This window comes from Pongo pygmaeus, chromosome 2 (assembly GCF_028885625.2).
Source record: "Pongo pygmaeus isolate AG05252 chromosome 2, NHGRI_mPonPyg2-v2.0_pri, whole genome shotgun sequence".
Taxonomy (NCBI): domain Eukaryota; kingdom Metazoa; phylum Chordata; class Mammalia; order Primates; family Hominidae; genus Pongo; species Pongo pygmaeus.
Window position 1 is genome coordinate 105,912,387 of NC_085930.1, and position 22,083 is coordinate 105,934,469.

At 41.3% G+C, this 22,083-nt stretch overlaps 1 protein-coding gene across 2 annotated transcripts in view; it reads left to right on the forward strand.

Moving 5' to 3' along the window:
• The window catches only part of SMARCC1 (SWI/SNF related, matrix associated, actin dependent regulator of chromatin subfamily c member 1), a 196,702-nt gene that overhangs the window by 51,126 nt on the left and 123,493 nt on the right, over positions 1–22,083 (forward strand). For both annotated transcript variants that reach the window (XM_054481871.2, XM_054481874.2), the window contains exons 6-9: positions 2,010–2,079; positions 10,303–10,372; positions 16,584–16,659; positions 20,237–20,362. In XM_054481871.2, the coding sequence (XP_054337846.1) occupies positions 2,010–2,079; positions 10,303–10,372; positions 16,584–16,659; positions 20,237–20,362 (342 nt within the window). The remainder of the gene's footprint in view (positions 1–2,009; positions 2,080–10,302; positions 10,373–16,583; positions 16,660–20,236; positions 20,363–22,083) is intronic.

The following is a 22,083-nucleotide window of genomic DNA, read 5'->3' on the forward strand; positions in this document are numbered from 1 at the left end:
CTGTGTGTAAAATGCTGTCAGCATCGCATGCTACAGAGAAATCATATGTGAAAGGAGTCAATCAATGTGACAAACTTTACTGTTGACTTAAGAAATTGCCACAGCCACCTTAACCTTTAGCAACCACCACACTGATCAGTCAGCTGCCAGCATCATTGAGGCAGTATCCTCCAGCAGCAAAAAGACTGATTTGCTTAAGTCTCAGGTGATTGTTGGCATTTTTTTTTTTTTTTTTGAGATGGCATTTTGCTCTTGTTGTCCAGGCTGGAGTGCAATGGTGCGATCTCGGCTCGCTGCAGCCTCTGCCTCCGCCTCCGGGTTTCAAGGGATTCTCCTGCCTCAGCCTCCTGAGTAGCTGGGATTATAGACGCCTGCCACCACATCTGGCTAATTTTTTGTATTTTTAGTAGACACGCGTTTCACCATGTTGGCTAGGCGGTCTCGAACTTCTGACCTCAGGTGATCCACCTGCCTCGACCTCCCAAAGTGCTGGGATTACAGGCGTGAGCCACTGGGCCCGGCCGCTATTGTTAGCATTTTCTAGCAATAAAATATTTTTAAATTAAGGTACGTACACTGTTTTCTAAAACTCTGTAAACTTAACTTTTGATTTTTGTTTTGAGAGACGGTCTCTCTCACTGTATTGCCCAGGCTAACGTACACTGGCATAATCATAGTTCACTGCAGCCTTGAACTCTTGGGCTCAAATGATCCTCCCACCTCACCTCCTGAGTAGCTGGGACTACAGGCACAAAAGTGCCAGCTAATTTCTTTTTTAATTTGAGACAAGGTCTCACTGTGTTGCCCAGACTAGTCTTGAACTCCTAGGCTCAAGTGATCCTTTTACCTCAGCCTTCCAAAGTGCTGGGATTACAGGTGTGAGCAGCTGCACCTGGCCTAAATGTAACTTTTTTGTTGTTTTTTATTTTTTTGAGACGGAGTCTCACTTTGTCCCCCAAACTAGTGGTGCCGTCTTGGCTAACTGCAAACTCTGTCTCCTGGGCTCAAGTGATTCTTCTGCCTCAGCCTCCGGAATAGCTGAGATTACAGGCGTGTGCCACCACGCCCAGCTAATTTTTATATTTTTAGTAGAGATGGGGTTTCACCATGTTGGCCACGCTGGTCTCGAACTCCTGACCTCAAATGATCCACCTGGCTCCCAAATTGCTAGGATTACAGACATGAGCCACCACACCCGGCCATAAATGTAACTTTTATATGCATCAGGAAACTAAATTTGTGCAACTAATTTTGTAATGCTTTATTACGGTGGTCTGAAACTGAACTTGACAATATATCTGTGTTATGCTTGCACATAGTCCTAGCTTATGGCTCAAGGCCAGGAATGGCATTGATTCACTTGAAGTAATGATGATTTGTGATGACTTTGGAAGTAATTTTAAGAAGTAGTAGTACCTGATTGAACACAGTGGCTCACACCTGTAATCCCAGAACTTTGGAAGGCCAAGGCAGGCAGCTCACCTAAGGTCAGGAGTTCAAGACCAGCCTGACCAACATGGTGAAACCCCATCTCTACTAAAAATAGAAAAATTAGCCAGGCGTGCTGGCGGGTGCCTGTAATCCCAGCTACTCGGGAGGCTGAGGCAGGAGAATCATTTGAACCCAGGAGACAGAGGAGGTTGCAGTGAGCCAAGATTGTGCTGCTACACTGTAGCCTGGGTGACAGAGCAAGACTCCGTTTCAGGAAAAAAAAAGAATTAATAGTACCCATATTACTGATATGGATACCCAGAGAGAGACATCTGTAGAGAACTAGCTAATAGGTGCTCGAATTACTTTTTCTATACAGCAGTCTAAACTGTGCAGACAATTTTTTGGTGTATTGTTGTTAATCACTTTTTTTATTTGACTAAAAAGAAGCAAGTCTTTTTTAATAAAGTCTATAAGTAAAACCATGCTTTTAGAATTTGTATGGAATTTGTATCTGGGATCTCATAGTTCATTGCCATGTGCTTTATTTTTGTGGTTTTTGTTCATTTGCTTTCCAGGGAACATTTACGGATGAGAAGTCAAAAGCTTCCCACCACATTTACCCATATTCTTCCTCACAAGACGATGGTAAGTTAGTTTTGTGTTGTGAACAGATAAGCTCATACATCATACCAAATGGATTTTATGTCATATCCTCAAAGACTTAAACAGAATAACCAGCTTTTTATTTGTTTTTGTTTTGTTTTGAAGATGGAGTCTGTCACCCAGGCTGGAGTGCAGTTGTGCGATCTCAGCTCACTGCCACCTCCACCTCCCGGGTTCAAGAGATTCTCCTGACTTAGCCTCCTGAGTAGCTGGGAATATAGGCGCCCATCACCATGCGCAGCTCTAATATTTGTATTTTTAGTAGAGACAGAGTTTCACCATGTTGGCCAGGATGGTTTCAATCTCTTGACCTCGTGATCTGCCCACCTTGGCCTCCCAAAGTGGTGGGTTTAAAGGTGTGAGCCACTGCGCCAGCCAACATTAACTTTTAAAAGATGTAGTAGAAGCTATGCCTAGAGGAACATTTATTTCTTTATATTAGGAAAGGAGAAAGGTTAGAAATCAGTGGTCCAAACATCTTTCTTAAGAAATTAGAAAAACTACACCAAATTAAACCTAACAAAAAAGGAAATAATAAAAGCAAAAATTAGTGATGTAGAAAATACACATTAGTGAGATATTCAGCAATGTCAAGTGGTTCTTAGACTAATGGGGGCCAGACCTGGTGTCTCACGCCTGTAATCCCAGCAGTTTGGGAGGCCGAGGTGGGTGGATCACTTGAGGTCAGGAGTTTGAGATCAGCCTGACCAAAATGGTGAAACCCCATCTCTGCTAAAAATACCAAAAATTAGCTGGGTGTGCTGGCACCCATTTGTAACCCCAGCTACTTGGGAGGCTAAGGCAGGAGACTCGCTTGAACCTGGGATGTGGAGGTTACAGTGAGTCAAGATCTTGCCACTGCACTCCAGCCTGGGCGACAGAAGGAGACTCCATCTCAAAAAAAAAAAAGAAGGACTAATAAGGTGGTTAAATCCGGGTGTGGTGATATGTGCCTGTATTCCAGCTCCTCTGGAGGCTGAGGTGGGAGGATCACTTGAGGTCAGGAGTTAGAGGCTGTGGCATTGATAATTGTGCCTTTGCGTAGCCATTGCACTCCAACCTGGGCAACATAGTGAAATCTCATGTCTTAAAAAACAAGGCCTGGCGCTGTGGCTCAGGCCTATAATCCCAGCACTCTGGGAGGCCAAAGCTGGTGGATCATCTGAGGTCAGGAGTTTGAGACCAGCCTGACCAACATGATGAAATTTAACCGGGAGTGGTGGCAGGTATCTGTAATCCTAGCTACTTGGGAGGCTGAGTCAGGAGAATCGCTTGAACCTGGGAGGTGGAGGTTGCAGTGAGCTGAGATTGCACTACTGCACTCCAGCCCGGGCAAGAAGAGCGAAACTCTGTCTTACCAAAAAAAAAAAGAAGATACCTATTGGTAAAAGAGGAAAATAGCCAAAACCTAGGTTAAAATAATTAGGTGAATGGATAAACAAATTGTGGTATGTACACACAGTGCAATAGTTTTTTTTGAGACGGAGTCTTTGTTCTGTCACCCAGGCTAGAGTGCAGTCGTGTGATCTCGGCTCACTGCAACCTCCACCTCCTGGGTTTAAGTGATTCTCCTGCCTCAGCCTCCTAAGTAGCTGGGATTACAGGATTACAGGTGCCCACCACCATGCCCGGCTAATTTTTGTATTTTTAGTAGAGTTGGGGTGTCACCGTCTTGGCCAAGTTGGTCTTGAACTCCTGACCTTGTGATCCACCTGCCTCGGCCTCCCAAAGTCCTGGGATTATAGGCGTGAGCCACCGCGCCCGGCCAGTTTTTTTGTTTTAAGACAGAGTCTTGCTGTGTCACCCAGAATGGAGTGTAGTGGCGTCATCTTGGCGTACTGCAGCCTCTGCCTCCTGGGTTCAAGCGATTCTCCTGCCTCAGCCTCCCGAGTAGCTGGGACTACAGGAGTGCACCACCACACCCAGCTAATTTTTTTTGTATTTTTAGTAGAGACAGGGTTTCACCATGTTGGACAGGCTTGTCTCAAACTCCTGACCTCAAGTGATCCAAACGCCTCAGCCTCCCAAAGTGCTGGGATTAGAGGCGTGAGTCACCACTCCTGGCCCCACACAGTGGAATATTATTCAGCCTTGAAAAAAGAAGGAAATTTTAACACATGCTAATAACATGGACAAATACCATATGATTCCAATTTTATGAAGTACGCGAAGTAGTGAAATTCATTGATACTGAATGTAACATGGTTATCAGAGACTAAGAATTTGACCACCTTAGATAAAATCATACAGAATTTGTCTTTTTATGATTAATTTGTTTTGCTTAGTGTAATGTCTTCAAAGTTTATTCATGTTACAGCATGTGCTAGAATTTCCTTTTTAAGCCTGGCTAATGCTCCATCAGGGAGTTGCTGTTCATTGGGTGTAGGGTTTTAGTTTGATAATGTGCAGAGAGATCTGGAGATTGGACATGCAACACTGGGTGTACCTAACACTACTGAACTGCTTACTTATAAAATGGTTAAAATGGTAAATTTTATGTTTACCGTCTTAACAGAAAGCAAACAAAACACTAATTAATAGAATTAAGCATTGGCAATAACAATAATAATGATGAAGCAATCCAAATAGAGTTAAACACTTTAAAAGTGTTCCACCATGTAGAGCTAAATTGTTTCCACTGTTTTCTTGTTTGTTTTCTATATCCATACATATTAGTTGCCTTTCAGCTTCCTGACTGGGCTGTGTTCTCTCTTTATTTTTATTTTTTAAATTATTTTAAATTATTATTAAATATATTAGAGATGGGTGTCTCACTATATTTCCTAGGCTGGTGTTGAACTCCTGGAATCAAGCAGTCCTCCCACCTCAGCCTCCCAAGTAATGTTGTTTATTATTTTTTAATAACAGGCTAATTGAGATATAATCCACATACCATAAAATTCACCTGGTTTTTTTTTTTTTTTTTTTGGGGAGATGGAGTCTCACTCTTTTACTCAGGCTGGAGTGCAGTGGCGTGATCTTGGCTCACTGCAGCTTCCGCCTCCCAGGTTCGAGCGATTCTCCTGCCTCAGCCTCCTGAGTAGCTGGGATTACAGGCACCCACCACGACACCCAGCTAATTTTTGTATTTTTAGTAGAGATGGGGTTTCACCATGTTGGCCAGGCTCGTCTTGAACTCCTGACCTCAGGTGATCCACCCGACCCAGCCTCCCAAAGTGTTGGGATTACAGGCGTGAGTCACCGCGCCTAGCAAAATTCACCATTTTAAAATGCACAGTTGGGCTGGGCCCGGTGGCTCATGCCTGTAATCCTGGCACTTTGGGATGCTGAGGCAGGCGGATCACCTGAGGCCAGGATTTTGAGACCAGCCTGGCCAACATGGTGAAACCCTGTCTCTACTAAAAACACAAAAAAATAACTGGGCATGGTGGCGGGCACCTGTCATTCCAGCTACTTGGGAGGCTGAGGCGGGAGAATTGCTCGAACCCAGGAGACGGAGGTTGCAGTGAGCCAAGATGGCATCACTGCGCTCCAGCCTATATGACAGAGTGAGACTCCATCTCCAAAAAATATATATATATAATAATAAAGTGCACAATTGAAAATTTTTTAATATATTTACAGTTGTGCAGCCATCACTGTTAATTTCAAAATGTTTTCATCACTTTAAAAATCCGTACCTATTAGCAGTCACTTTCCCTTCTCTCACCTTAGTCCTTGACAACCAGCAGTCTACTCTCTTGCTGTATGGATATATTTGTTCAGGACATTTCGTAGAAATGAAAGCATAATGACATACGATCTCTGATGTCTCACTCTTTTCATTTAGCATAATATTTTCAAGGTGAATCTGTTTGATATGGTATTCCTTTTTTATTGTGGTAAAAAACACATAACATTTATCTTAATCATTTTTACATATACAGTATAGTAGTGTTAAGTATAAACATCTTGTTGTGCAATAGTTTTTTTTTTTTTTGTGGAGACGGTCTTTTTCTGTTATCTAGGCTGGAGTGCGGTGGTGCGATCATGGCTGCATGTATGTAGCCTTGTCCTCCCACCTCAGCCTCCCAAGTAGCTGGGACTAGTGGTGGACAACATCACACATGGCTAATTTAAAAACAATTTTTGTAGAGATATGTTGCCTGCCTCACTTAGCCTCCCAGTGTTTTGGGATTACAGGCGTGAGCCACTGTGCACAGTCATGTGCAAGAGATCTTTAGAACTTTTTCATGTGGCAGAACTGATACTCTGTACCCATTAAACATCTCTTTTTCTCTTTCCCCTAGCACAGGGATGTCCGATCTTGGGTTCCCTGGGCCACATTGGAAGAATAATAATTGTTTTGGGCCACACATAAAATACAGTAATACTAGCAATAGTGGATGAACTTAAAACACACCCAGAAAAACTCATAATGTTCTAAGAAAGCTTATGAATTTGTGTTGGGCTACATTCAAAGCCATCCTTGGCTGCATGTAGCCCATGGGTCTTGGGTTGGACAAGTTTGTGCCACTGCTTTTGATTACCATTCTGTTTCTAAGAGTTCGACTACTCTAGTTACCTAATATAAGTGGAATCATTTAGTATTTGTATTATTGTGACTGGCCTATTTTACTTAGTACAGTGTCCTTATTGTTCATGTTGTGGCATGTGCCTGTATTCCATTATATTTGTATACCATTTTTTATGTATTCATACATAGATGGACATTTAGGTTGCTTTTGCATTTTGGCTATTGTGAATACTGCTCTAATGAACATGGGTGTGCAAGTATCTCTTCAGCATCCTACTTTCATCCTACTTTCTTTTGGGCATATATCCAGAAGTGAAATTGCTAGATCGTATGGTAATACTGTTTTTAATTGTTTTGAGGACCGTTTCATAGCTGCTATATCATTCTACATACTTACCAATGGTGCACAATGGTTCCAGTTTCTCTGTATTTTTGTTAACACTTGTTATTTTTTGTTTTGTTATAATGGTCATCCTAACAGATAAAAGCTGATATATCATTGTTTTGATTTTCATTGTCCTGATGATTAGTGACATTGAGTATCTTTTCATATGCTTATTGGTCATTTGTATATCATCTTTGGAGAAATACCTACTCAAGTACTTTTTATGTTTTTATTTTTTATTTTTATTTTTTAATTTTTTGAGACGGAGTTTCGCTCTTGTTGCCCAGGCCTAAAGTGCAGTGGTGTGGTCTCAGCTCGCTGCAACCTCCACCTCCCAGGTTCAAGCATTTCTGCCTCAGCCACTCAAGTAGCTGGGATTACGGGCCCCTGCCACCATGCCCAGCTAATTTTTGTAGTTTTAGTAGAGACAAGGTTTCATCATGTTGGCCAGGCTGGTCTCAAACTACTGACCTCAGGTGATCTGCTGCCTCGACCTCCCAAAGTGCTGGGATTACAGGCGTGAGCCACCACGCCTGGCCTCCTTTTTAAATTGTTTGTCGTTGTTCAGTTCTGGCCTTTTAAATTTTTTTTTTTTTTTTTAATTAAGATGGAATTTCATTCCGTCACCCTGGCTGGTTGCAGTGAGCTGGGATCGCGCCACTGCACTCCAGCCTGGGCAACAGAGTGAGACTCCGTCTCAAAAAAAAAAAACCACACCCAACAAAAAAACCCAATTCTGTTCTTCTAGCCAAGCTAATTTCAATTATTATATTAACTGTATGATATGCTAATTATTAACTGTATTTTATATTATACTAATTATTATATCAACTGTGTATTTGTATTTTCTATGTTCTTGTTGCTCTGGCATTTGATGACCTGGGGAGAGATTGCCCTTTTGAGGGCTAGCTAATTTCTGAAGATAATAACTTCACTAGGAGCACATCTTTCATATGTAAACCAACCAATCTGAGTATATAGCTGTAACTGTCTCCTAATCTAATTCTCACACACCAAACCAGTATTTCCCCTTTTCTAAATCATTCCAGGGCGAGGTACCAGGCAACTGGAGACAACCTCTGTACCCCAGTGTTTCTTGCAATTATTCAGCCATCCCTACCTTAAACTGTTACTCTGCCCCATGTTACCTTTTCTATGGAAACCCCAATACAGGCTTTGGCTTAGGCTTCCCCTTGTTCCTGTCTTCTACCTCTTGACTATTGTGATGCCTCTGCAGTGGCTCTGCATGGTATGTTCTTTTCCTTCTTTTGGGATATATAAGTAATTCATCTTTCAATGGCATTGGCCTTACTCTTTTGTCATTCAGCCATACTTCTATAAATTAATTCTTGGGTATAAATTTGTAATACCTGGGAAGAGGGCGAGTTTACATCTCACACCTTTTGTTGTTTCTGCTATTGGGAAATTTTTCAAAGAATTTAAAAAAATTGTCTTGATAAAAATCAAAAATTTTTTTGGCCAGGCACAGTGGCTCATGCCTGTAATCCCAGCACTTTGGGGGGCCGAGGTGGTAGATCACCTGAGGTCAGGAGTTTGAGATGAGCCTGATCAAAATGGAGAAACCCCATCTCTACTAAAAATACAAAAAATTAGTCAGACATGGTGGCGCATGCCTGTAATCCCAGCTACTTGGGAGGCTGAGGCAGGAAAATCACTTGAACCCGGGAGGCAGAGGTTGCGGTGAGCCGAGATCGTACCATTGCATTCCAACCTGGGCAACAAGAGTGAAACTCCGTCTCAAAAAAAAAAAAAAAAAAAAAAAAAAAAAAAAAAAAATCAAAATTTGTATCAAAGTCAGCTGTGGTTAGGAAAGATACCTTTTCTTCTTTTTCATAAAGGTGCATAGTCTTTGATAATGGACTCAGTATTCTGAAAGGCAGCTTTTACTAGTTAGAACATCACCAAGACACACTTAACGGGACAGGACAGGTTAGTTTAGATAGTCGGGATTTAGAAAGATCCTCTGGCCCCTTCTTTTCTTTATTCCTCTGCCATGTTGGGTTACCATGTTAGGGAACAGGGCCTGATTCTGTCATTTTCACCTTTTGTTTTGAGATGGGGACTCACTCTTGCCCAGCCTGAAGTGTAAGAGGGCACTTATTAATAGCTCATCGCAGCCTCAAACTATAATGCTCGTGATCTTCCTGCCCTAGCCTCCTGAGTAGCTGGGAGTATAGATGCACACCACTATGCCTAGCTATTTACTTTTATTTTTAAAAATTTTTAAGAGACTGAATCTCACTTTGTTGCCCAGGGTGGTCTTGAACTCCTGGGCTCAAGTAATCTTCCTGCCCGTGCCTCCAAAAGTGCTGGGATTACAGGCATGAACCACCACACCTGGCCCCCTTTCACTTTCTTTTAATATAGTTAGGTGAGTCATTGTATACTTCAAAAACAGCACAGGTATGAGGGCTTCATGGCTTTATTCAGTGAAAATGAGGCTATATCTTGTTAAAACCTGCACTGGAAAGTAATTTTTACTTGGCTAATTTACTTAGATCTGTTTGTTTGTTTGTTTGTTTTTTGCTGTGGGCTTTAAGGGGGCTTACTTCAGAACTTCTCTCTTACTATTAGGCATACATTTTCTAAGCTAAATTCAGACTACCAAAGAAGCACATGATAACCAATGCTGAAATGTGGAGGTAATTTAACTGTGATTAGAATACTAAGAATCACTTTATTATATAATTTGCACTTATCTTTGGAAAAAAGTCTACAATATGTAATCACATTGCTTACATTCTTGTTGGGAGGGCTAACAGGTATGAGGCAGTTAAAGAATAGTAAAAATAGTATTTTTGGTAAAAGCTTTGATGTAGCACTTTACAGCTTATAGGACATCAGAAAAAGGGAATCTAGAGGAAGCAGAGTAGTTAGTAAAACTTTCATCAATGAGATGAAGTACGGTTTACATCTTGAAAGATGTGTAATAATTGCTAAGCCTCACAGAAAGAGGGATGAGAGGTTCACCATGGGAAGTGAAGCGTTAAATAATATGGTGATTATTATTTGGGTAGAAGAGAGAGGGGAGGCTGGTGGGTGAATGGGATGGGAGTATTTTACCACAGTGGATAATTGGTTTTGTCAAGAGTGATGGATAGTAGACCTACAGTTTGGAAAGTCTGAAAGACTGAGAAATTTCCCTTTAATCTGGTAGATAGTACTCAGTTTGAAAACTTTTTCTTTCCAAACCAGCAATAGCATGTTCGAAAAATGTTGTTCGTTAGCAAACTAAAACATCTTAGTAAAAATTAAGGCTAAAAATCATAGTTTCTTTATTATTTTGTCAGTTTGAGTAAAGTTGTTTCTTTTTCTCTTCCAGAAGAATGGTTGAGACCAGTGATGAGAAAAGACAAGCAAGTGTTAGTGCATTGGGGCTTTTACCCAGACAGGTAATGTTCATATGCTGTGAGACCTGGTATAAAGATTTCTGTGAAAGGAAGGCGCATTTATTTATAGTTTTATTTTCTGAACAGTGACAATTTGTTGCTTTGTATTTAGTCATTTTTCTCACTTACGGAGTCTTTTATTGACTGTTTTCTTATTTTTAAGGTACAAAATTTAATGAGGTCACCATTAAATGGTGAATGAATAAGCCATAAATGGCTTTATTTAGCTTTAAAAAAAACTGGTATCAAGGCTGGGTGCGGTGGCTCATGCCTGTAATCCCAGCACTTTGGGAGGCTGAGGCAGGTGGATCATGAGGTCAGGAGCTCGAGACCAGCCTGGTCAACATAGTGAAACCCTGTCTCTACTAAAAATAAAAAAAATTAGCCAGACGTGGTGGCAGGCGCCTGTAATTCCAGCTACTCAGGAAGCTAAGGCAGGAGAATCCCTTGAACCCGGGAGGTGGAGGTTGCAGTGAGCCGAGATTGCACCGTTGCCCTCCAGCCTGGGCGACGGAGTGAGACTCCATCTCAAAAAAAAGACAAAAACAAAACCTCATATCTTTTATGTAGTTGCCAAAAAAGTCTGTGTGGTATTAGGTTGCTAATTTATATTTGTTTCTTTTAAGAAATGAATTTTGCCGGGCACAGTGTCTCACACCTGTAATCGCAGCACTTGGAGAGGCTGAGGTGGGTGGATCACAGGAGGTCAGGAGTTCAAGACCAGCCTGGCCAACATGGTGAAACTCCATCTCTACTAAAACTATAAAAGTTAACCAGACGTGGTGGCGCACACCTGTAATCCTAGCTACTCAGGTGTCTGAGGCATGAGAATCACTTGAACCTGGAAAGCGGAGGTTGCAGTGAGCCGAGATCATGCCACTGCACTACATCCTTGGTGACAGAGTCTCACTCTGTCTTCAAAAAATAAAGAATTTTTTTTTCTAGTATTTATTACTGATCAGATTTTTTTGAGACAGAGTCCCGCTTTGTCACCCAGGCTGGATTACAGTGGCACAGTCTCGACTCACTGCAACCTTCACCTCCTGGGTTCAAGGGATTCTCCTGCCTTAGCTTCCTGAGTAGCTGGAATTACAGGCGCCTGCCACCACGTCTGGCTAATTTTTGTATTTTTAGTAGAGACGGGGTTTCACCATGCTGGTCAGGCTGGTCTTGCACTCCTGACCTCAGGTGATCCACTCGCCTTGGCTTCGCAAAGTGCTGGGATTACAGGTGTGAGCTACCGCGTCCAGCCTGATCAGTTTGCTTTTTTCAAAAACTACTCATGCCAAACCACTAAGGATGAAATTAATTTATATCGAAAATTGAGTTTTTCTTCTCATCAGAAATTTATTTGCCTAGTACTGTTGTGGCTTTACATGTTATAACCCATACTAGTTTCAGTATCTATAGTACGAATAACGAGTATTATAAACAAGAGCTAGATATTAGTGAAAATAGTGGGGCTGGGCGTGGTGGCTCACGCCTGTAATCCCAGCACTTTGGGAGGCCAAGGCGGACGGATCACGAGGTCAGGAGACTGAGAACATCCTGGCTAACACGGTGAAACCCCGTCTCTACTAAAAATACAAAAAAATTGGCTGGGCATGGTGGTGGGCGCCTGTAGTCCCAGCTACTCGGCAGGCTGAGGCAGGAGAATGGCATGAACCCCGGGGGCGGAGCTTGCCATGAGCCGAGATTGTGCCACTGCAGTCCAGCCTAGGTGACAGAGACTCCATTTCAAAAAAAAAAAAAAAAATTTTTTTTATTTATTAAATAATTATTTAATATTAATGCCTGCATAGTGCACATGGAAATAGGGATAACATTGTTTGTACTATATTTTTCTAAACCTATAGTAGAGCAGTTTTAGTATTCATTTCATTCTTATCATATAAAGTGGAGATTTTCATTGTGGTTTCTACAGGTCTAGTCAGTCTTTTTTCACCTACTTTTTTTATTTTTATTTTTTTATTTTATTTTTTCATAAGTTATTGGGGTACAGGTGATATGTGGTTACATGAGTAAATTCTTTAATGGTGATTTGGTGCACCCATCACCCGAGCAGTATACATTGCACCTTATTTGTAGTCTTTTATCCCTCGCCCCCACCCCCACTTTCTTTTAACCTCTACTTCTATCTACTTCTCGTCTTCTCATATTATTTATAGCAAATCCCAAACACCGTTTGAATCATAAGTGTTTTAGTATGTATTTAAAAAGAAATACATTCTCTCTTTGTTTAATTTTTTTCAGATGGAGTCTTACTCTGTCTCCCAGGCTGGAGTGCAGTGGCGCAACCTCAGCTCTGCCTCCCTGGTTCTAGCGATTCTCATGCCTTAGCCTCCTGAGTAGCTGGGATTATAGGCGCATGCCACCACACCTGGCTAATTTTTGTATTTTTAGTAGAGATGAGATTCTGCCATGTTGGCCAGGCTGGTTTCGAACTCCTGACCTCAGGTGATCCACCCACCTTGGCCTCCCAAAGTGCTGGGATTATAGGTGTGAGCCACCATGCCTGGCCTTTTTTTTTTTTTTTTTTTTTTTTGAGACAAGGTCTTGCTCTGTTACCCAGGCTGCAGTGCAGTGGCATGAAGACAGCTCAAGTGATCCTCCAACCTCAGCCTCCCTGGGGGCTGGCACTACAGGCACGTGCCACCCATAGGTGCCTTATTTTTTAATTTTTTGTTGGTGGGGGCAGGGCGGGGGGTTCTCTGTATGTTGTTCAGGCTGGTCTCAACCTCCTGGCCTCAAACTGTTCAAAATAATAATACCGTTGTCATCTTAAAAAAACCCAAACAGTTCCTTAATATAAAATATCATGGCTGGGCATGATGGCTCATGCCTGTAATCCCAGCACTCTGGGAGGCTGAGGTGGGTGGATCACTTGAGGCCAGGAGTTCTAGACCACCTTGGGCAACGTGGTGAAACCTTGTCTCTACAAAAAATACAAAAATTAGCCAGTCATGATGACACGTGCCTGTAGTCCCAGATACTTGGGATGGGGCTGAGGCAGGAGGATTACTTGAGCCCCAGAGGTTGAGGCTGCATTGAGCTGAGATCGTGCCACTGCACTCCAGCCTGGGCAACAGAGCGAGACCCTGTCTCAAAAAAATAAAAATAAAAATCCAGTCAATGTTGTCAATTAAATGACACACTTGATTGATTGATAGTAGTTTGAATTAGAATTTAGATAAAATCTACCTGTTGGGATTAGTTGGTATATTTAAGTACTTTTCTAATTTATAGTTTTATAGGTTCTTCCTCTGTCTTCATGACCTCCCCTTTCTTAAAACCTTACTGGTTTTAAGAAACCAGTTGGTTTGTCATGTTTCATTTACCACAGTATGGAGTTTTTCAATGGCAGCACTATGGTTTATTTGAACGGATTACTCTGTTCTCTGTATTTCCCTTAAATTGGTAGCCGGATCTAAGGTTAGTCAGATTCCATTTTAATTGGGGAGGAACAAGACCATTGCATATATGTGTGTTCTTTATCAGTAAACATAAAACATCAGGTTTTGCATTGTTTTTGTTAGTCTATTTAAGTTTATTTTACTTGTAATTATATTTTTAAAAGAAGTAAGTTTGGCTTTAGATTCGTTCAACATTCTAAGAGTATATACAGTCTTTTTATGTAGTTTGAGTTAATTACAACTAAATCAAGTCAGCTTTGTAATCAGTCTCATGTGAACCATAATTGACAAATTTAAGTGAATAACTTCCCCTCCCCTAAGGATTAGTTTTGTACTTTTAAAAAATATGTTGCCCAGACTGGCCTCAAATTCCTGGGCTCAAGTGATTCTTCTACCTCCTTACTAACTGGGACTACAAGTACATGTCACTAGGCCCACCTTATTTTTAAAACATCATTTGAATAAGTTCTTTGTGTAAAGCACTCCCAGTCCAAAGGCTTCAAGTCAGTAGTCCTTGCATCCAAAAACACCTTTTAATATTTCAGCAACTATATAGGAAAGAGGTTTGCCCTTTGAAACCCTTCAGTGGAAACTTAAATTTATGATGACAAGCTACGTAAGTATAGAGTTGGTATAAGTTCCAAAATAACACATTTTAAGACCATAGCCTGTTTGCTCACTTTTTCCTTATGTATCGAATAAGATGTGGCAGCTGGCTCAGGTCTTGTCTTTTCAAAGGGTCTTGTTAATTCACTTTTTAAAAATTAACTATGGCCTGTGCCCTCACTTCTGCCCACATTTCAATTTGTAATCAAGACTGGAAGAGTATAAGGTTGAGTTTTTGGGGTTTTTTTTGTTTTTTTTTTTGAGACGGAGTCTCACTCTCACCCAGGCTGGAGTGCAGTGGTGCGATCTAAGCTCACTGCAAACTCTGCCTCCCAGGTTCATTCGATTCTCCTGCCTCAGCCTCCCAAGTAGCTGAGATTACAGGTGCACACCACAACGCCCCGCTAATTTTTGTATTTTTTAATAGAAACGGGATTTCGCCATGTTGGCCAGGCTGGTCTTGAGCTCCTTATACCTCAGGTGATCCACTGCCTTGGCCTCCCAAAGTGCTGGAATTACAAGCATGAGCCACTGCTCCTGGCCAGGTTCCATATTCTTTTGAACTGACTTCTGAATGGTGGCTAAAAGGAAGCCAGCACTTGTCATCATACTAGATGTCATTTGGTTTCATAGTTTACTGGTCAGTATAGTGATATTCACAGTGTTTTATTTTGGTAAAAAATTTTGTGCCTATTTTATGATTTTGTTGGAGTAGGTGGCCTGATTTATGTCAGTAAGTTAGTTCTTGTTGATAAAGAGGCTCCTTGAGCAAAGAGATGTGAAGAAATAAGAGAGTAAGCCATATGGATATCTGGACAGTGAGGGAGCAATCTGTGTAGAGCGTATGCAGGCTTAGGAGGGCATATTGGAATAATGTTATCAAAGCCTGTGTGGCTCAAATATAACATGAGTAAGGAGAGAAGAGCAGGAAATGGAGTCAGAGTCTCTGTCAGATAATTAGATCTTGAAGCCATGGCAAGCCATCGTTAGGTTTTTTACTTTCACTCTGACTGGGTGAGAGCTGTTGGAAGCTCCAACGATCAGTGGAGTGATGTGGACTGACTTAGTTTTCAAAAAGATCTCTATGGTTGCTATGTGAAAAATTAACTCTTGAGAGACCAAGAGACCAATGGCAGAAGCAGGAAAACCAGTGAGCAGAGTGGAGGGGTAAGAATTAGATAGATTCTAGACATACTTTTGAAGTTAGAGCTGGTCACATTTGCAGTTAGTTTGATTACAGGATGTGCTTGAGAATGGAATCAAGGCTGTTTCCAAGGATTTTGGCCTGAACAGCAGGAAGGATAAAGTTGTCATTACTGAAATGGACATGATTGGCTAGAGTACATCGCTGGGGCTAGGGTAGCATTGCAAGTTGAGCTTTGAGTGTTAGGTTTGGAATGCTTGTTAGACGTTCTACACAAGGAGATGTGGAGTTGGCTGTTGGATTTGAGTTCAGAATACATGGGAGAGTGCTGATATAAAATTTGAAGTCATCAGTGTATATTTGAAGTTATAGGAATGAATGAAATTAGCAAGGGAGAAGGATTTTTCCAAAAACTGAACCCAGGAACTTTTGAAGGTTGAAGACATTTGGGACTAAGACCAGAAACTGACATGGAAACTGAAGAGAGGCTGGTGAATATAAGGACTATCAGGTGATAGTACTTTCTTGGTGGCCAAGTGAGGGAAATGCTTTGAGGAAAGAGCAAGCAGCTGTTTAAAATTTTTTGATCTTAGTCTTGAACTTCGGATTTAGCAATATATACGTTACTGGTGACCTCTACAGAGGAGCTTTCTTGGCAGAATAGTAAGGATGAAAGTGTCTGATAAGTTTCTATTAATAGATTTTAGTAGTATTTCTTTTAGTTTTTTGTTGTGTTTTGTTTTGTTTCGAGATAGGGTGTCACTCTGTTGCCTAGACTGAAGTGCTGTGGCGTGATCTTAGTTCACTGCAACCTCTGCCTCCTGGGTTCAAACGATTCTTCCACCTCAGCTTCCTGGGTAGTGGGGACTACAGTCGCATCCCACCATGCCCGGCTAATTTTTGTATTTTTTGGTAGAGACGCGGTTTCACCATGTTGACCAGGCTGGGATTTTAGTAGTATTTCTAAAACATGTTCTTATTATTTGTAAAAGTCTTTCTAATGAATTACCTTTGACTCTAATTTGTTTTTCTCATTTTGATTCCTTTATAGCTATGATACTTGGGTCCATAGTAATGATGTTGATTCTGAAATTGAAGATCCACCAATTCCAGAAAAGCCATGGAAGGTAAATGATTTAACAAAAAAAAATCTTATAATAATCTTTTTAAAATATTTTTTGAGATGGCATCTCACTCTGTCGCCCAGGCTAGAGTGGAGTGGTGCGATCTTGGCTTACTGCAACCTCCGCCTCCCGGGTTCAAGTGATTCTCATGTGTTAGCCTCCCAAGTAGCTGGGACTACAGGCACACGCCACCACGTTTGGCTAATTTTTGTATTTTTAGTAGAGACGGAGTTTTACTGGGTTGGTCAGGCTGGTCTCAAACTCCTGACCTCAGGTGATCCGCCTGCCTCAGCCTCCCAAAGTGCTGGGATTACAGGTGTAAGCCATCGTGCCTGGCCAAAAAAATTCTTATAATAATCTAATAGCTCTTCTCAGCTGTTTTCTACAGCGTTCTCTCTAAGGAGATACAGAATGTTGGTTTCCCTTTCCTGTCATCCATTTACGAGATACGCATGGCTATGAAGACTTTATTATCTAGGTCTTAGATGAAATGTCTGCAGTGCTTGATGTTTGAGGAGAATCCAAAAGCAGGTCAGATTGTGGTTTGTGAGATAGGAGTGTGAGGAGTAGAGTTGAACATCACTGATGATGTCATTTGGGAAGCTTTGAAGCTGTGCCTGTGTGACTTTTAGAATGATATAGACTTACTTTATTAATCATTTCTACCATAATGTAATAAGAGTCCATACATTGACTTGTTAATCAACTTTTGATGTGGAAATAAAGTTTGTGGGGCATGGTGGCTCACACCTGTAATAACAACACTTTGGGAGGGTAAGGCAGGAGGATTGCTTGACCAGCCTGAGCTACCAAAAAAAAAATTATCTGAGCATAATGTCAAGTGCCCTATAGTCCTAGCTACATACTTGGAAGGCTGAGGCAGGAGAATTGCTTGAGCTGAGGAGGTTGAGGCTGCAGTGAGCCATGATTGCAGCCACTTCACTCCAGCCTTTGTAACAAGTTAAGACCCTGTCTCAAAACAAAAAAATTAATTTTACAAGTTGCAAGAGTAGTACAAAACAAAGCACTACTTTGTACCCTTCTTCCAGATTTATCTTTTATTTATTTATTTATTTATTTTGAGACGGAGTCTGGCTCTGTTGCCCAGGCTGGAGTGCAGTGGCGCGATCTCATGGCAAGCTCCACCTCCTGGGTTCACGCCATTCTCCTGCCTCAGCCTTCTGAGTAGCTGGGATTACAGGCGCCCGCTACCACGCCCGGCAAATTTTTCTTTTTTTTTTTTAAGTAGAGATGGGGTTTCACTGTGTTAGCCAGGATGGTCTCGATCTCCTGACCTTGTGATCTGCCCGCCTGGACCTCCCAAAGTGCTGGGATTACAGGCGTGAGCCACTGCACCTGGCCCAGATTTTTCTGTTTTTAACTATTTTTGGAAATTAAATGTTGAAATTATACTATCATCTAATAGTAAAGGAGTAAGCCATATGACTCATGAGCCATGTAATGTTGTGAAGTAATACTGAAGGATTTTTAGACATCTATTTCCCTGTAGATTATAGTATCAGAACTAGGAATGATTACTTAACTATGGTATCACATTATTAGGAAGGAAACTAGGCTCCACAAGTTAAGTAGTTTTACCCAAGGACACATGGACTTTTGTATTATTTTGATATGAAGGTATTTTTTATGAGAGAGATAATAAAGCATAGGACTTGAGAGCTCAGGGAGAACTTAGTGCAAATCCAAGCTTTGCCTCTCATTAGGAGTGTAACTAGTCAGCTTACTAAAACTGCCCCAATTTTCTGATTTGGAAAGCCAGAGAGTATAATACCTGCATTATTTCACCGTGCTTAGGAGGGTTAAATGAGATTATACGCGTAAGGTGTTCAGCATAGTGCCTGACACAAACAGTTGTTAGCTGTCACATACTCTTCTAACGTTCTTTCTCAGGAGATTTCTTTCAAGGATTTCTCAGTAGTTAAAGGATTATCCGTGTGAAAATTCAGCTCTTTTAAAAAAAAAAAAGGAAGCAATGTATACACGTTTCTCACACTTTGGAAAACACTATTTTGACATTTATTTTCTAAACTATCAGTTAATTAACCCTTTTATTTAGCACAGTCCTATTTTTTTTTCTAACTAGCTTAAGGCTCTATTTTTACACTCTATTTATTTATTTATTCATTTTGAGACGGAACTTCATTCTTGTTGCCCAGGCTGGAGTGCAATGGCGTGATCTTGGCTCACCGCAACCTCCGCCTCCCAGGTTCAAGCGATTCTCCTGCCTCAGCCTCCCGAGTAGCTGGGATTACAGGCATGCGCCACCACCCTAGCTAATTTTTGTATTTTTAGTAGAGACGGGGTTTCTCCATGTTGGTCAGGCTGGTCTTGAACTCCCGACCTCAGGTGATCTGCCCGCCTCGGCCTCCCAAAGTGCTGGGATTACAGGCATGAGCCACCACGCCCGGCCTATACACTCTATTTATACTGCTCTGTTTATACACTCTTCCCATAATTTGTCCATTTAGGAGTCTTTTCAGGTTACATTATTGGAGGCTTTATTTGTCTTGGACAGGCTGTAATTTGGTGTTTGTGTATATTACTGTGTTACTATAGTTTTCAAGGGAGAGGAGGTGTGTAGTCAGATGGGTATCATTCTTAAGGTACTTGAAAGGCATATCCCAAATAACCAGTTTAGTAGCTCTTTGAAAACAGGGAGTTTAGATTGACAAATTACTAGGAAGTTCATATTGTTTTCTAGTCATTGCCACAGTGTATCTTGTTTTTACAGTGTTCTAGGAAGGCTTCATAATTGTAATCTGTTCTTGACTGAACATGTTCATTTCAACCAACACTACTCCAACTCAAACCTCCACCATGACTTGAGTTTTTCTGTACAGGGAAGAATTGTCTAGTGTCAAATTCCAGTTGTGCCCCCATTGAGAAATACTGTTGGATAATATGGAATGTTATATGGGTTAGGCCTGTGATTTAAGTATCTATTTATATGTATATATACATCTACATTTGTACAACATCCACACAACCTTTCATTTTATTCTTACTCGGAAGCATGAAATTAAACAAGGGAGGTGGCCACATAAAGGACTGGGAAGAACCCACCATCTGACTGTCACTTTTCCATCCCTACCTCAGCCTTGGCTATCCCTGAAAGATCTCTATAGAGCACCATGTGTACTTGATGGGGCAGGTGATAGGCCTCTGCGAATGTGCTCTGCCATCAACACTTAGAGTGTTGTTGATAAACTCAGAGACATCCTTGTGCCTAAAGCAATGACTGATTTTGGCTCTGTGCTGTTGAGTGTTTTTATCAGTGATTTTCATGAACATAAGGATGAAATGATTAAGCAAAACAAATTTGAGGGACTTTGCTATCAAAATCTGTCTAGTATAAATTATTGATGCTTTCTTGTTCTCTTTAATATGGAATAAAAATTGAGATGATTAAATTACAACTCACATATCAGTAGTATTACATTATTAATGTTTTATGCATTTGAGGCTTTGAAAATAAATCAGCTTGTTTCCTTTTCAATACTGTAAAACCTTGAGTGATTTTGTTATTTGTGTAGATATTGATGCTTTGATATGGTTTTAGGTTCATGTGAAATGGATTTTGGACACTGATATTTTCAATGAATGGATGAATGAGGAGGATTATGAGGTGGATGAAAATAGGAAGCCTGTGAGTTTTCGTCAGCGGATTTCAACCAAGAATGAAGAGGTATTTTCTTTGGCACGGTTTCTCACCATTAAGTCTGTCTTCTTGGCCTAAATGTTATTAAATCTTCATCAGTAAGCTGTCATATACAAACCACTTAGGAACTTTCACATCTACCTGGTGGCTGATGTGCCATCAGGTGAAAATTCCAAAGTGGCTGTAACAGCCATCTCAGAAGCAACAACCTCCCAAAAAGTGATATGAAAATCTTAAAAGGTTATTAAGATTTAAAGTGGCCCATGCAGAAGGGTAGTGGTGTAGCTGATTTTGCCCACTAGATCTGAAGTGTAATAATCACAGCAGAATTTAATGTAGCTGTTGGTTTTCCTATGCAAAACTCATTTTGTTTAATATGTATATATATTTTTTGAGACAGAGTCTCGCTCTGTCGCCCAGGCTGGAGTACAGTGGCACAATCTCGGCTCACTGCAACCTCTGTCTCCTGGGTTGAAGTGATTCTCCTGCCTCAAGCCTCCCGAGTAGCTGGGATTATAGGCGCTTGCCACCATACCCGGCTAATTTTTGCATTTTTCGTAGAGACAGGGTTTCTCCATGTTGGCCAGGTTGCTCTCGAACTCCTGACCTCAGGTGATCAGCCTGCCTTGGCCTCTCAAAGTGCTGGGATTACAGGCATGAGCCACCACACCCGACCTGTTTAATATTCTTAAATAACTGTTAATCCACAGATGGTAGTTAGTGTAAAGTACAGGCCTTAAACATCTTAACAGTTATGGTTCAGTCCACTTTTCTGAGGGTGGAGGACTTGACATTTTATATCATTTAATCTTTTAAGACGTTCAATTGCTTATTTACCCATGATTTCTTGTAAGGCACAACTTGTGGAAGGCACAACTTTTGTGGTAGGTGTCACTAGAAGACGACTTGACACTGAGAAGAAGGTGTGTTAGTATTGGGTTTGTGATAGCTTTTAGAGACTTCTGGTTCCTTTTCCTGGGGTATTGTTTTACTTTTATTATTTATTTATTTATTTATTTTTTGAGACAGATTCTCACTCTGTTGCCCAGGCTGGAGTGCAGTGCCGCGATCTCGGCTCACTGCAGCCTCCACCTCCTGGGTTCAAGCTATCCTCCTGCCTCAGCCTCCCAAGTAGTTGGGACTACAGGCACGTGCCACCACATCTGGCTAATTTTTGTATTTTTAGTAGAAACGGGGTTTCACCATGTTGGCCAGGCTGGTCTTGAACTCTTAACCTCAGGTGATCTGCCTGCCTCTGCCTCCCAAAGTGCTGGGATTACAGGCTTGAGCCACTGCGCCTGGCCTGTTTTACTTTATTGGAAAATCTTAGAGATGGATATTCTTTGAACCACTGACATACAGAGTACAGTACTTTCATACCTATTTCAGTGCTGTGACTTTACTATGAAAACCTTACTGTTTTTCACATTAATTTTTTTTTTTTTCCTTGACAAGGGGTCTCGTTCTGTTGCCCAGGCTGGAGTGCAGTGGAATGATCTTGGCTGAATGCAGTCTCTGCCTTCTGGGTTCAAGTAATTCTCCTGCCTCAGCTTCCCAAGTACCTGGGATTACAGGCACATGCCACCACACCTGGCTAATTTTTGTATTTTCAGTAGAGATGGGGTTTCACTATGTTGGCCAGGCTGATCTTGAACTTCTGACCTCAGTTGATCCACCTGCCTTGGCCTCCCTAAATGCTGGGATTACAGGTATGAGCCACCATGCCTTGCCAATTTTTAGGAAAAATA